This window comes from Nicotiana attenuata, chromosome 7, assembly GCF_001879085.1.
Source record: "Nicotiana attenuata strain UT chromosome 7, NIATTr2, whole genome shotgun sequence".
In the NCBI taxonomy this organism is placed as follows: Eukaryota; Viridiplantae; Streptophyta; class Magnoliopsida; order Solanales; family Solanaceae; genus Nicotiana; species Nicotiana attenuata.
The window spans coordinates 97,964,763-97,981,325 of NC_031995.1; the positions used below are offsets into that span (position 1 = coordinate 97,964,763).

Sequence of the window (16,563 nt, forward strand, 5' to 3'; positions counted from 1 at the left end):
TTGTAAAACCCTGTCTTATGTATGAGGGATAGTTTGATCTAAAACTTATTTTGCATACTCCCATATAGAAACATAGCTTGGATTGAAAACTAACTGGCAAATTCTAACTTAGAAATCGCACTTATCAAATGCGGAAACATAGCTTGAATTGAAGACTAATTGCATAATGCGTTATAAGTCGCATTTGCGATATGTGACTTAGAAATCAGCGTTTGCAAAATCCGACTTATAAATGCAAAATGCGACTTATAAATCGCGTTTGCGAAATGCGACTCATACATCGCATCAAATACGAGTATGAATAAATCAAATTAATGCGACTTATGAATGTCATTGGGAATGCAGGAAAGAAGAGTAAAGACAGAAACTACTGTGAAGGATCTGGTGCAGGTTTCTAGATTTTCATTGCGTTGCAGTTAAGTCTAAGGCAGCCTCAGCAAAATGTAATCTACTGCGTCCCAGAACGGAATAGTATATTGACTTTAATCAATTATCACTTTAAATTTTGGATTAGGAACTAAAATGCTTCTCTTAATTGGCATTATAAGAAATTAGGGTGGACTAAAATTGCCCATCTTCCTAAGGTGGATTGAAATTGCCACTAACTCTCAATAATCCCAGGTATTGATCTCGTAAATTTTCCTCTTTTTCTTGTTACGAAGGCAAAATTGACATGACTTAGTTTAGATTAGATTTTTTGATTGATTAATTGACAAGATTAAAAGTAATGGGCAAGATGAAGTGATAAAATAATTACAGCGTGGATTTATGTTAATGGTATTCCTCACTGAGCTGAAACGAAAGTAACTTTTCAATTGTTTTCTTAAGTGCTGTACAACCGATAGCGTTATTACTTATTAGTCCTGCTTTCTATGATAATATCAATTGAGTTGGCTTCTTTGTATTGGGAAGTTGAAATTAGTTAAAGTTAGTTGCAATTTTTGCCATCGAAATTGTCGAGTGATCATAAGTGGCGTGACAATAATTATATAATTGTATCTCTTCTTTTGATTAATTGGTTAAACATACTTATTCAATTACAAATATTGATAATTTTTAAAAATTAATTTGTCTCAAAATATTTGATAAATAAAAAGTATTTGTCGGAATATTATTTTTCGACTTCATTCTTGTTGCTTTAATTAATGGAATATTAATTAAATGAGACATGTATGAGAGAGAGAATGTAACGACCCGACTGGTCGTTTTGAGTATCTGCACTTCGCTCGGTAAATTTAGGACCATACTCTGTGTTTCGAAACCATTAGAGCCTCATTCTAGCCTTCCTTGATTTGCGTGCGCTGTCCGGGTATTGACCTGGGAGGCTTATATGCTAACAAAAACTGATCAAAATAAGAATTTTTGCCTAGAAAGTTAATTTTGGTTGATTTCGGTCAACATTTTGAGTAAATGGACCCGGACCCGTATTTTGACTGTCTCGATAGGTCCGTATTGAAATATGGGATTTGGGCGTATGCCCGTAATTGAATTCTGAGGTCCCTAGCTTGAGTTATTAATTTTTATTGAAAATTAAAAGTCTGAAAAATCTAATATTTTTAAGAATTGATTGATGTTTGGCATTGTTGATACCGGATCCGTATTTTGGTTTCGGACCCCGGTATAGGTCCAATATAATATTTTTGACTTATCTGTGAAATTTGGTGGAAAACGGAGTCGGTTGAAGTGATTCAGACGTCCGGTGGTAAAAATAGAGATTTCAAAGCTTTCTTGAAAATTTCATTTGATTTGGTGTCCAATTCATAGTTCTAGGTGTTATTTTGGCGATTTGGTCGCGCGAGCTAGTTCGTATGATGTTTTTAGACTGGTGTGCACTTTTGGTTTGGAGTCCCGAGGGGCTTGGGTGTATTTTTTGATCATTGATTGACAGACTAGTAAAGTTAAGAAATTTGGGAGTTTGACCATGGTCAATATTGGGTTAAGACGATCTCTTTTCAGTGTTTTGAGTACGCGAGCAGGTCCGTAGCGTGTTTTATGATTGAAATTCATATATGGTTTGTGTCCGGGAGGTTCCGGATGAGTTTTGGGTGGTTTTGGATCATTTCGGAGAAGTTTGGGTTTTGCTGGTTTTTGGTGTGGCACTGTTCATTCGCAATTGCGAACCTTTTTATGGCAATTGCGGAAACACTGTTCATTCGCAAATGCGAAGTTTCAAATGCGACATCTGCAGCCTGTTAAGTGCTGAGAATTCTGAGTTTTTGCTTCATTTTCATATTTTTGAACCCTAGCTTCGAGGTGAGGCGATTTTGTGAGGGGATTTTCATACCAAAACATTGGGTAAGTACCTTTAATCAATTTCCAACTATATTTCATGATTTTATACAAGATTTAACATCAAATTCATGAGAAATCTATGAAAAAATTTGGGGATTTTGTCAAAGTTTTAAAAAATGAAAATTTAGGATTTGAGAGTCGAATAGGACTCGGATTTGAAAACAAAACACATATTTGGACTCGTGAGGTTATGGGTAGTCAAGACCTACCCTTGGACCCAGGTTTTCACCGGGTGGGCCCGGGGTTTGACGTTTGTTGACTTTTTAGAAATTGAATAAAAATCACAGCTTTATTAATTGAAGTTATTTTCTCTTGCATTGTGTGGTGTATTCAAGTCGTCATTGGCTAGATTGAGTCGAGCGGAGGCAAATTTGTAGAGGAAAAGGCTAAGTTGAGTGTTGAGTTAGCCGAATCGAGGTAAGTGTTTTGCCTAACTTTGTTGAGGGAACTTTCCCTCCTATTTATCATTGTTTGCTACATGCAGAGGTGATACATATATGAGGTGACGAGCGTATATGTATGTGCCGGGGTTGATCATGCTCGGGGGTAGATTGTGCTCTAATTGTGTCTTGTAGAATTACGTAACTCCCTTGCTTCATGCTTCACTTGATTTACCGTTATTAAGAACGTAGTATAAAATGTTAGTAATCAAGACTTAGCCTAATATAACTTGATCGAATTTGATAGAATTCTGAGAATACATTGATGTGTCTAGTTTGGTCATCTCTATGCGTAATCATTACTACATTGCTATGGTCGATATTTTGAGATGCTGGATTCTATACTTGTGTTGCTGACAAATTGTGATCAGTACTTGAGTTATACTGCCCTTGAGGGCTTATTGAATCATTGTTGGCTTAGAAATTTCGTGATTTAGAATTTGTTGGAATATTTGTCTGAACACTCTCCTCGATGTTATTTATACTTCCTGCCTGTCACTTTATTGATATCATATGCTTGTTAAGGAAGAGTGTAAAGCACGAAGGGTGATGCCGTGCCATTTCATATATATTATCATGTGAGGAAGAGTGTAAAGCACGAAGGGTGATGCCGTGCCATTTCATATACATTATCATGTGAGGAAGAGTGTAAAGCACGAAGGGTGATGCCATGCCATTTTATTTATATTGTTATGCTTTTTAATATTGTGAGGTCATGGCACGAAGGGTGTTTCCGTGCAGGTGAGGATGAGGGACATGCATTATGATGTGATATCTATTTTTCCGTGTATACACTTCCACCCTTACCTTGAGCTGTGATTGTCGCAATTAAATATTCTGAGTGATATCTTGTTATTTTTCCGTACTTGACCTCTATCTTAATTGTTGTTGTGCTGTCCATGTCTTTTACTTGCTTAACTTGCATATGCCATGCCTATTTCCTGCTTTGAAATTATGCTCATGTCATACCTATTCTGTCGCACTCTAGTTTAATCATTCCATCATGACAGTCATTCATGCCCTTGCTTGTTAACTTGTAAAGATCATGTGTTTCCGTCTTATTTGTCATATTTGTACTTAGGCCTCCAATATACTAGTTAATTGACGTTGATACCCCTTGCTTTCCAATTATTGTTATTGCTCACGTGCTTTTCGTTTAGTCCTTTACTGTTGTCCACATGTATATCCTGGTCCATTGTTATTACTTGCGTATTTCCTACTTTGTAATTCCTATTATTGTGTTTCTGTCATATGGTTGGTTCTGTTATACGTTCATTTGGAAGGATGAGTTGAACGCACGAAGGGTGTTGCCGTGCTAATTAAATTGTACATAAATTTATTTATACATGGTGAGGATGAGATAAAAGCACGAAGGGTGCTACCGTGCCATGTGATTTGATATTTTGGATATACTTCTCATACTAGGAAAGATCGTAAATCTTGGTTCCTTTTAGTAATTGTTGACTATCTCGCCGAGTTGTATATGATACTTTTATCTGTTATGCTTTAAACTGCTTTACTGCTAATCTAATATACAGGTTATAACAATAAGTATCTTTTAACTAAAAACCTCCTCACCACTTCGACGAGGTTTGACAAAATACTTACCAGTACATGTGGTCGGTTGTACTGATACTGCACTTCTGTACATTGTGTGCAGATTTTGGATCGGAGCTGCTGGTGACGTCGGGTGCTGATTCGGAAGATGTTCGTGCGTTTGGATATAGCTGCCACTTGTCCTTGGTGGCTTAGGTTATTGCTAATCTGTTTATGTAACCTTCAAACAGAACGTGTATTTAATTGTATTAGTTTTGACATTCCAAATCATAGAAGCTCGTGATTCGTACTACCAGGTCTTGGGTATTTGTAAATGTTCAGTTATCTATTCTCTATTCTCTAATAATCTCAGTTGAGTTGTATTTTCTGTTAGTTGGCTTACCTAGTGCGTTGAGTTAGGTACCATCACGACTTGTGGTTTTTGGGTCGTGACAGAGAAAGAGAGAGAGGAACCTAAAATGGAAAAAGTTGGAGCCTAATCCCTTACTTTGTATACAATTGGTAAATGTGGTTATGTTAGGTAATTAAATGAGAACATCTTTAAGAGTAGTAATCAGGTTTATAATTTTGCATAGATAGGGCAAAATTCCTTATTAAAAGAAGATAGAAATCATATTTTTCCAATGTTGCTGATATTACATATCAAACTTACAAAATTTAAATTTTAACTAATGATCAAATTTTGTATAACTAACAAGAAATTATAGCATTTCCTCTAAGCTTTTGAGCGGGGGGTGGTTGGTGGAAGAATGATAATGTTGCAGCAATGGACTCTTGTTGGTGTCAAGATAGTAAAGAAGAAAAACCATCCCAATTGAAGTAGCAAACATTGGAATTGGACCAAAAAACCATAGCAACAAAGTGATGGCAAAATATAGAGCTCTAAGCCCAATAGACCAAAAATCACCTCCCCTTATAACAGCCAATTCCACATAGCTCGCAGGAACTTCACTATTTGGTATACTAATTAGGTAATTTGCATGGATGAAACATCTTGATGATTGAACAAAGCAAGAAAATGCCAACAAGAAAAATATAATAAGGCTTATGTACTTAATGGAGATGGTGACTGGCCTTGTATCACCATATATTAATTCACTCCTAAATAAAGTTGAACTATTTGCCATCCATGCTCCGATGAGAGAGCTCAGAGTTAAACAGACAGTTGCCAAGAATGTTGCTCCTGAGTTGTTTGATGCTAGAACTTCTAATGCGGTTGTAACATCCCGATTTTCAGTCTGCCAAGAAAACAAAATTATCAATGGATCATAGTGTATTTGATGTGACCGAAGTCATTTTCACAAAAAATATTTTCCTATGAAGTGTTTTTTGTTAATTGGCTGATGAGTCGAAAACTACTTTTGAAAGATTTATATAAACATAATGATAATATTGGAAAGTATCGACAAAAGAAATTGCATGTGTCAAATGGATCTGGCCGTAACTATAGCGAAATTCCAACAAATTAGATAGTATTTTATATGAAATCTTTTTAGGGAACCAATGCGTCCTTCGTTATGCATCTTATGTTAATCATGTACTAGACGTTCCTTAGTTATTAATATATCTATTTCCTATTTGCTCAAAAAAATCATCCGAGTGTTAGTTGGAACAAGTTATATAAAGCTAGGGGGTCAAGATAACTACTCCCTCCGTTCACTTTTACTTGGCATGTAGGGGTGTTCATGGTTCGGTTTGGATCGGTTTTTCCCTAAAAAGAAACCAAACCAAGTAAGTCGGTTTTTCAAATATTAGAACCAAACCAAACCAATTAAGTCGGTTTTTCTCGATTCGGTTTATGTCGGTTTTTCGGTTTTTTCGGTTATTTGTCGCTTTTTTCTTAAATATAAGACATACACTACCAAACACATATTCCGGCGACCACTTTTTCAATGTTACACTATCAAATCAATTGCCCTTTGAGAAATCTATTATTTACCAAGATATATTGATGATAATTGAATCAAATAGTGATGAATAATTTAAGGACTCAATTAAAAATATGTTATTTTTAACACGAAATGGATTCTTACACTAAACAAAAGAAAACTACCAATCAAACTATAATGTAAAGGTAAAGAATTACATTAAAAGTGCAAACTATTAACATTTATCATAAAATTTTTGAAACTTTGTATAACAATATACATATATATAGGTGTAATAATAAATTTGAATAGCTACTCCTATAGTCAGTTTGGTTCGATTTTTTTCTGACTAAAACCAAAACCAAACCAAATTTGATCGGTTTTTAAAATTCAAAACCAAAACCAAACCAAACAAAAAAGTATCGGTTTTTTTGGTCGGTTTGGTTCGATTTTTCGGGTTTTTATGAAAAATAGATTTTCATTTTTACTTGACACTTTGCGCATATTAGGAGAAGACAAATTTTTTTCCCTATTATACCCACAATATTTATTACTCATTTCAAATTATTTTCTCAAATCCAATAAAATATGTATCAATTAATATGGGTATCATGGTAAATTATGCACTTCATTTATTATTTTTTAAGGGGCGTGAAAAGTCAAAATTTGTCAAGTAAAAGTGAACGGAGGGAGTATTAGCAAAATAAATTCAATTCATAACCGAGGAAAGTCATTTCCCCCGTTTGGAAGAAAAATATATTTTAAGGAAATTCAAAAAGCAATAATTTTTCATACCAAATAACACCCAGAACTTTGAAAAGTTTCAAGAAATGTTTGATGGGACAATAGAAGCTGATTTGGTACTTACCTGCATGATTTTTTGAACCCAAGCTATTTTATCATTGTTCTCAAAACCAAGAACTGTGGTATGAGGATTCTTAACGTATCTCTGGAGAAGAAAGAGATGATAAGCAATCATGATGAGCAATCCACTAGGCACCAAGTATAGATCAAGGTGCTCTTTCTGGAATACCATTTTTTTCCTCCTATCTGTTTTTTGTTCGTAAAATTGCGAGAGTGGAAGAAGTTGAATGGGTTTTTGCATATTAAAATTAGCAAAATTTTATGTTGCTTGAAAGGAACTATATCAGAGTTTGCTATTTGTTCAATTGAAGCAAACCTCTGACTTAACGTATTGTAAAGGAAACTTGTTAATTAGATAATCTTACAAGCAACATTCATAAATAACAACATTGACCAATAACAATTTGATGATTTAATTACAGTCCTTGATATTGGAGGCTTGAAATGTGATTGTAAGTAAACTTATTTACAATTACAAGGAAATGCCAAAATTAGCTTTTTCCATTTTTGTACAATTCTTTTTTGTGCCAAAGTTCACTTACAATAAATTATAAACATTAATATATTGACCATTGAATATAACTCATTGTACTCCCTCAGCAAGCCTAAAAAAGATGATCGATGTCACGAGTTGCAATGCTAGTACCTTTTCCTTTTGCATAAGATCGATGATTGTGCAATTGCTTTGTGTTTTTGTCAAGGGAATGGAGGAGGAAAACCATAACAACTGAGGTTATAAACATGGGAATTGGACCAAAAAACCATAGAAGTAAAGTGGTTGCAAAATACAGAGCTCTAAGCCCAAGTGACCAAAACTCACCTCCTCTAATCACAGCCAATTCAACATAACTTATTGGTATATCAGTATCTGGTATGGTTATTAAGTAATTTGCATGAATGAAGCATCTGGATGATTGCACAAAACATGCAAAAGCCAACAAAAAGAAAATTAATAGGCTTATGAACTTAATGCACATAGTTTGTGGCCTTGTATCACCATATATTAATTCACTGTTGAAAATACTATTATTAGCCATCCAGGCTCCAATGAGAGAGGCCAATGTTAATGAAACTGATGCCAAGAATGTTGCTCCATTGTTATTGGATCCTATTACATTTAGAGCTGTATTTATAGTGTTGCTATCTCTAGCCTGCAAGATTCAGCAGAAATTAGAAAATTCCTTAAAGTTTCTTTTTTACAATGTGGAAAATTGAGGCATATAGACACACACGACATAGGTACATAATGACACCCCTTATAAAAGAGTGTTATCTGACATCCCTTCGCAAAAAAATAAATGTTTGTAATATTTTTTTAAAACCAATATGTATATATATACAATTTATGGATACTATTAGAAAATAGTACAAAGTTATAAAATGCAATTTAGAACAGAAAATAAAGCCTTGAAACTACCACATCCTAGATTCAAAAGTATTTGTAAGTCGAATTGTACTAATGAGTAACACTGCTTACAAAATTTATCAAGGGTTGTCACAAAATTTTCTTTGAAGAATTAACCCAAATAGCCCCCACCAAACTGCTTAAATTAAAAAAAGCCCGTGAAGGTATAATTCATGCATAATTTATGTATTATATGTGTATGTATAATCAATGTATAAACTATGTATATGGCTAAACAAAATAAATAATGAATATGACGGACTATTTGTGTAAAGATCCCATTTTCTTCCGAGTCTATTACTCAGATGGTCACTCAACTTTCCAAAATTATCTATCAAAGTCATTTTTCTTTCGTTTGTAACAACAAAGTCACTTAACTATGCCTATAGCATTCAGAAGGTCATTCAACCAGATTTCAAACTTTTGATCGCCAAATACCTATTTTACCCTCTAAATTATCAACTTTTATCTTCTGTTTTTATTTTCTTTTTAAATATTATTATTTTTTTCTCCTTTTAATCAACATTATGGACTTACCTATAGAACAAAAATATTTTATTAAAAAATAAAATAAAATATTTTTCTAGCATTATAATGTCGAAATAATAATATAATTGAGCATAATATTCAAGATTATGTGATGTATATTACAAAAATACTTTTCTTTTAAATAATTATTTTCTATAGTACGTGCATGGAATATATATTTTAAAACTTTTATTTTCTTTCATTCTCAATTGTGTAAATAAAGTTTTGAGTTTTATTTGTTAATATCAAAATTATTTTTACGAACAAATTGTTCTAATTAACTTTCCATTATGCTCAATATTTTATTATTTCAACATTATATATGCTTAAATAATATTTTAATTTATAGATAAAATTTATTTATTATAAGGGAAAATCCGTAATATAAATTAAAAAGAGAAAAAAAAATTATATTAAAAAGCTAAAAAATAAAAAGGGTAAAATAGGTATTTGGCGATCAAAAATTTGAGAAATCTTATTGAGTGACCTTCTAAGTGCTATTGGCATAGTTAAGTGACTTTGTTGTTACAAACGAAAGAAAAATAACTTTGATAGATAATTTCGGATAATTGAGCGACCATTTGAGTAATGGACTCATTTTCTTTCTATATACTCCCCCGGTCCACTTTAATTGTTTTTTTTTGTTGGTTTAACACATATAAAGGAATTCACCTTTTTGCATTAATTAACAATAAATTGACCATATTAACCTTAATTTGTTCATTGAAAATATAACAAATACTCGTTGGCTCTTTACTTCAAAGGCAACTTTGGAAAAAAAGAGATTAATTCCTTCTTGATTTCTAAAAAAATCAAATATTGTGAACCACAAAAAAAAAAACTAAAAAATCAATTAAAGTGGACCGGAGTAAGTACTTATATAAATTAAAAACTTTCTAAAAATCAATATGTATATACACAATTTGTCGACTTTGCTTGAAAGTAATACAAAGTAAAATACAATTGGAACATGAAGTAAAGCCTTGAATTACCAAAGTTCCAAATGACAAACCATTTAATAAGTCAAATTGTATCAAAAGATCAACATCACTAATACAAAATCCACCACTATATACATATACGAGATTATAATACCTGCATAATTCTTTCAATCCAAGCTCTCTTGTCATTGTTCTCAAAGCCCATGATTGTGGTATGAGGAATGTTGAGGTATCTATAGAGCAAGTAGAGATGGTAAATGAACATGATACAGAGCCCACTTGGGACCAACAACAAATCAAGGTACTCTTTTTGGAAAACCATTCTATCTCTTCTATTTTCTGAGAGGAGAGTAGTGAAGAAGATGAGTTCCAAGGTTTCAATATTCATAATTATATTCTCGACGGTTAGAAGGAATAAAATGGCATCTTTTATCTTTTTTAATGTAAGTGCTGCCTACTTTACGTATATGCGTAGCAAAAACAACTAGTAGTATGAATATTTCAACAATCTTAACAGAATGTGCAGAAGTTTGATAAGAAACCTACCTAGTTGTTATGTTTTTGTGTCCACGTGATTATTTCTTCTCTTCATGGTCATCGTCATCAGCTGAGCATTGCGATGGCTTTCATTATAATATTTTTGTAAACTGATTGACCCTTTAGAGTTTGATTCTTGAACAGAATTAAATAAATTTAACTTAGATATATTTACAATATATAGAACTATTATATTATCAACATATTTTAACATGTTGTAACAAGTTATTAGTCATCTGACTTATTATAAACGGTTGCTGGTGTTATCTTTTTTGTGGTTTAATAATATGAAAGTTCTTTACACTTTCGGTGGATAAAAGTTAAATTCAATTAATTATACAGGTCCTACAAAACGGCAAGATATATACCAATAGATCTTGGTGCCTGTTGGATATGGTGGTGGTAATACTTTATTGTTCGTTCAACTTTGAGCAGTTTAAATGGAATTTTAAAATAATTTCCTTGTGCAAGAAGTTTAACTACTTTTTGTGCGATAGACTTTTGAATCTTGATCGTAAAGCATGCATGGAGGCATGGTTGTATGAGTATTGAGCTCGCAATTGAGTCGTCAGAAGAAATATTGAAACAGGCTGTCAAGGCTCAACTTGTTATATATAGTCAATGTGCATTTGTGGTGGTGGGATGAAGTAGCTGTTTCTTCAATTTACTGCAATGCGATATTTGAGTGTTGGCAAACAATAAGGTCTCTTTTTTTTTTTTTTTTTTGGGTTTCTCACACCCTGTGTTCTGTACCGTATTGGCAGAGGCTTATCCAGGATATTAAAAGTATGGGTGCACTATACTATTGTTTAGTTTGACTCCATCAAAACTTTATCATGACAACAACTTATTGAGCAAACTATGATTAATACTATTATCACAAGAAAACATCAGTTCGATTGTTCTTAACAAATTTTCATACGTTAAAAGTAAATAGCATAGTTGTTTGTAGAAAACCCACTACACAAATGAAAGAAAAAACTAAAGAAAAATATAAAGGAGAGAAATAATAAAAAAAATGGGTTAGAGGGTGACCTTGTTCATAAAATGTCACTACCCAAAATTAACTGTCGTGATGGCGCCTATCATGGAACTAGGCCAGCCTCAACTCAACAACCCAACACAGTAAATATAACTTTAAAATAATGACGGAAGCAGTTAACATTAAAGAAACTCTTTTGAAAACATAATAAATTCCAAAGTGTGATACAATCATACAATCCAGCCTAAAAACCGAGGTGTCACTGAGTACATGAGCGTCTATTCGGATTGCAATCCACTACAAGGTCTAAAGAAAACAATTGAAATACATCAAATGAAAAAGAAGGAGAGTCAATACCCGCGAACGGTGTGCAACTACCTTGATAGTCTCCTAACTCTGGGGTCTCAATCAGCAATCGCCGTCGCGGACAGAGTCACCTGGATTTGCACACGAGGTGTAGGGAGTAACGTGAGTACACAAACTTAGTAAGTAACAAATCAGACTTTGGACTGAAAGGCAGTGACGAACTCAACCGCAACAGATATAACATAAATGAATGTGCAGAAATGTAGGCATGCTTTCAAGTTAAATAGACAGCTCAAAGCAATAAAGTAAATACAGATCTGAACAGTGTAAGGTATACAACTCAGCTATCTCTGCATGCCAATGCACAGACTATATGAAACGCATCATGTGCTCCCACTCTCAAGTGCTCAACCACTCGGTACTGTATATGGCCATCCGGCCCAGGGAAGATCCATCCCGGAACATATACAACACTGACTATAAGTCACCCAGTACCGAGGAAAAAGGGCAATCCAACCCTGTGGAGAAGATCCATCTCCAGGTATCAAGTACTTCGGACAAATCCATGTCCAGGGAAGTCCATCCCTTAATAGTATCATCCGCGCTCACTAGGGGTGTGTTACAGACTCCGGAGGGGCTCCTACAACCCAAGCGCTATCATAATCATCAATATAACTGTTGCGGCGTGCAGGCCGATCCCATAACTGTCACTCATAATCATGCTCTCGGCCTAACTCAGTCATCAATCTCTCTAGTCTCACCCACGGGCTCACAATGTCATGAAAACAAACCCGGAACAATCATATGATGAATCAATAAATAACCGAGACTAAGATATGATATAAAAATGCATGAACATGATTGAGCACGGAATATCAAAGAAAATAGTGAGATTACAGCAAGAAATGACCACTAAGGGTCCCAACAATACCGACATAAAGCCTAAACATGATATCTAACATGATTTACAGCTCAATTTACTCTTCCACATTCTTGTTTGTTATTGTTTTTACTTCTACTCTAAGCTATTGATTGTAATTATGAAACTAGAAGACAATATTTTTGGTTTTTGTTATTTTTCAATTGATAAAGGATCTAGGGTCGTGACTTCCACCTAGGTGGTTACCTAACGGGTTGTAAACTCTAGAGCAAGTTTGATTAGTCGGATTGTAATATAGCAATCACATGCAATTACCCACTCAATACCTCTCAGTAGTTCGAGTGATTTTGCCCAATTTGGCTTTCTCAAGTCCAAATAGGTATTGCACAAAACAAGTGATATATGCTCAAGTCGGGTCTTACTATCTCTAGATTTGACCCTTTAATTAGGGCTATTAATTTCTTGAGTTCACCCCAATTTCTTGTTAGCCAAGTTTTCCTAGACTTAGTCTCTCTTTCTCAATAGAGACTAAGTCAAATAGGCATGAATCAATGTTTGCAACCATTAATTATAGAATTTAAGCATGAACAAGGCTAAATATCACTAACCCAATCACAGACAAGCCCTAAATCAAATACCCTTTAAGTACCTACACTGGGGTTGGGCCACAACCCTTGCTAGACATTTAGCTACTCATGAAAAATGAAGAAATACAAGAAGAAATTAAGATAGAATGCATAATAATTGATTAGAGAAAGAAAATCTAATGTTTAGAAGTTAATCTAGCACAAAATTACTCAAAACAGTAAAGAAAACGGCTCAGGTGCTCTTCTGAAAACCAAGCTTAACCTAAAAATGACAAAAAATTCTATTTATACTAAGCTGAAAATATCTGAAAAAATGCCCCTGCGAAGGTTGTTCGGCCGCTTAATTCTGCTGCGGTCCGCACATTGAGCTTCTGCGGCCGCACAATTATCGTACAGTCCGCATTCTTTGGAACATGGGCTTGAAACTTTGGGGCTTCTGCGCTCCGCATAAAAATGAGTGCGGCTTGATTGTGCGACCGCACAAAAATGATGCGGTCCGTACTCCTTTTGATCCCAGCTCTCTGATTCTTCACTCCTGTGGTCCGCATAATAATGAGTGCGGCTGCACTTGACATTCAGCGGATGCACAATTTCGGTGCGATCGGCACTCCTTCAGCTGGCTCAAAGACTACTCCTTGAATCTCTTTTCTGCGGCCGCACTAGAATTGTGCGGTCCGCACTGTTGCCCTGTTTTGGTTCTTGTTCACTTTTGACTCCTTTATGAATTGATTTTGTCTTCTTTGGCTCGTTTCCCAATGTTCCTGCAAGCAAGCACATTTCATTAGTTTTCGGGAATATCTTTAAGCATTTTTGAGCTAAAACGCAAGTTAAAGAGAGCAAATAAACGGTCAAAATCCCTACTTATCAACTCCCCCAAACTTAAGCTTTTGCTTGTCCTCAAGCAATTAAGGCAATTCGCACCTCCACTAGAAAAGGGATATTTCATCTTGCCTAAGGTGAATCAATCACGCATCAATTGGGACCAACAATTACCCACAACACTTATGAATTATCAACAACACAATGATATGACTTGTTGAGTACCATAGATCTAATGTGACACTAGAGCATCAAGAGTTGACTCTATTCATCAAGGAAGCTCGCACTTTCACATAGGTCATTGTGTATCCCAAACTCCTCCTCCTCTACTCTCCATTAGCAAATCTCACTTTAGACTGTAACACTCGAAGCAAGGATTTTGAAAAGTTCGCTCATCTCTCTCAAAAGAACGTCACAAGTCCGGCTTGAAGTACCATAAGCTTGCCCTTTATGTAAATCACCACTAATGTAAGCTCACTCAACTTGAAATCATGTAGGGCTTTTGCGGGATGTAATGAAGGCATTTGGACCAAGGTAAGACTTGTTGGAATAAAATGGTTTCGTCTTTCCTTAAGCGCTCTCGGCTCGTACTTTCTCGACTCTTTGAGTCATTTTCTTCTTCTTCGGGGGGAACTAGAGAGACGTAACATCACTCTTTCTTGATAATGACATTCATTTTTCTCCTTTTCTATTTACTTCAGCCTCTCATCCTTATTTTCTTTTGAATTCCCTTCAACTCTTCACTTTATTCACTTTCTTTTTGTTCTTTCTTTCTTTCTTTTCTTTGCCTTCCCTTTTCTTCATTTCTTTCTCTTTGTACCTTTTATCACTTCAAACTCCTCGTCTCTCCCCAAACTTATGTTTTTGCCAATTGTTTCTCAAGAATGCTAAGGAAATATTGGGTGCCAAGAGAGGGTCATTACAAAATGGATAAAGGCTTGTAATGTGGTTATTGAAAGAAAAAGGGCTTAGGCTCGAAGGGGTTGACTAGGGATATCACATTGGTAGGCTATGGAGGATTTCAAATTTCAAATTGGATCAAGGAGAGCCTACAATCATTTCTCAAGCCAAGCTACAATTAGAATTTCGCCTAGAAAAATATTCGGGGCAATTTCTAGACCTTTAGCACGGGTACTTGGACTTGCAACTAAACATCTCACCTCTCACGCTTCTGGATTGCTAAAGAGAATGGAGTCGAGGGCCCACAACAACCCTAGCTAAGATTGAGAATCACAAATGGCTCGACTGAACCTCTCGATGACTGTTTAAGTCACACAAGAGTCAAAAGGTCACAACTAGAACTATTTCCCACCAACAACTTTATTTTAACCATACGATCATAGGTAAATGTGTTGGTAACAAGTGAAAGCATGATTGATACCCTTTTATTCATTACTACTATATTTGCCTAAATATAAAAGAAAATGGACTCAATCCCTTAAGAAGGTTGGCACGCCATCCATCATTGGGAAGAGCCATCCGGTTCACACAAAATTCACCTTTGGAAAGAACCATGGCATTAAGAAAACCAAAGGCTTATTGTTCACTTAAAACGTAAAAAGAAGCTAACAAATTAAAAAGAAGCTACTACTAAGGAAAGGCAAACTAAAGAAGCTATGAAATAAACTACGGAAAGCGAGATAAATGAATATACAAACAGAAGTCAAATGAATATATACATAAGGGAAATGAATATCTACATCAATTCTAATGGGACGAATATATACATACCAAAGGGGAAATAAAGATAAAAGAAAAATAGTGTAATAGTTATTACATGCCAAATGTCAATGTAAATAAATCAAAATAGACCACCCCCCAAATAAAAATAAGCATTGTCCCTAATGCTTAATAAAAATAAGAACAGGGAAGGGTAGAGAGTGAAGAAAACTCTCTATGTGATCTAAGTCTCCATGGCATCCACAACACCCTTGGGCTCCTCTAGCTAAATCTCATCATCTCCTAGCTGAGGGACAACTGGATTGCTGAGCATCTGGATCATCTCCTCAGCGGTGTGGGCAGTTGCAACCGGCTCCTCAGACTGGCCGATTGCTGCCTCTAGTGCCTCGGGTACTGCTACTGGTGCTATCTGTGCTCCTGGGTCACCCTCCATGAGTAAATCTAGTGGTAGATTTCCAGCAGATGCAATCTTCACAATCTCTTTGCTCAGCTTCTCTACTGACTTCTTTCATGCCTGAGACCTCCGCATCTTCTTGACCTGTTTGCCCAAATCCTTAATGACCTTCTCACGCGTCTTTAGAGTATCCAAGATGGTCTTCTGGTTATCTAGAATCTTCTTCAATGTTTTCTCCACTGACGGAGGTACCTGTGGCTCTGCTGGGACTGCTGCAGCGGAGGACTGTGCTGCAACAGCACTAGATATGTTAGTCAGCTTTGTAGTAGCTACCTGCATCCAGTTGTTGAGATTCACCAATGTCTGGGAGACTCACAGCACATTCTGAGGATATGTAGAGGAGGTTGGCACTGGTAATGGCATTGATAGTCTGGCAGTGGAAGATGGTGGCATGTCCGCTGTCCTGGTGGAAGGGCCGGCTGT

At 35.3% G+C, this 16,563-nt stretch overlaps 1 protein-coding gene across 1 annotated transcript; it reads right to left on the reverse strand.

The window, feature by feature from the left end:
* Positions 4,889 to 10,346, reverse strand: LOC109229547. Its single transcript, XM_019395027.1, has 3 exons — positions 10,050 to 10,346; positions 7,026 to 8,172; positions 4,889 to 5,527 (listed from the first exon to the last, which is right to left on the reverse strand). Exons 1-2 carry the CDS (start codon positions 10,281 to 10,283, stop codon positions 7,627 to 7,629), a joined length of 780 nt encoding a protein of 259 aa, XP_019250572.1. The 5' UTR covers positions 10,284 to 10,346; the 3' UTR covers positions 4,889 to 5,527; positions 7,026 to 7,626.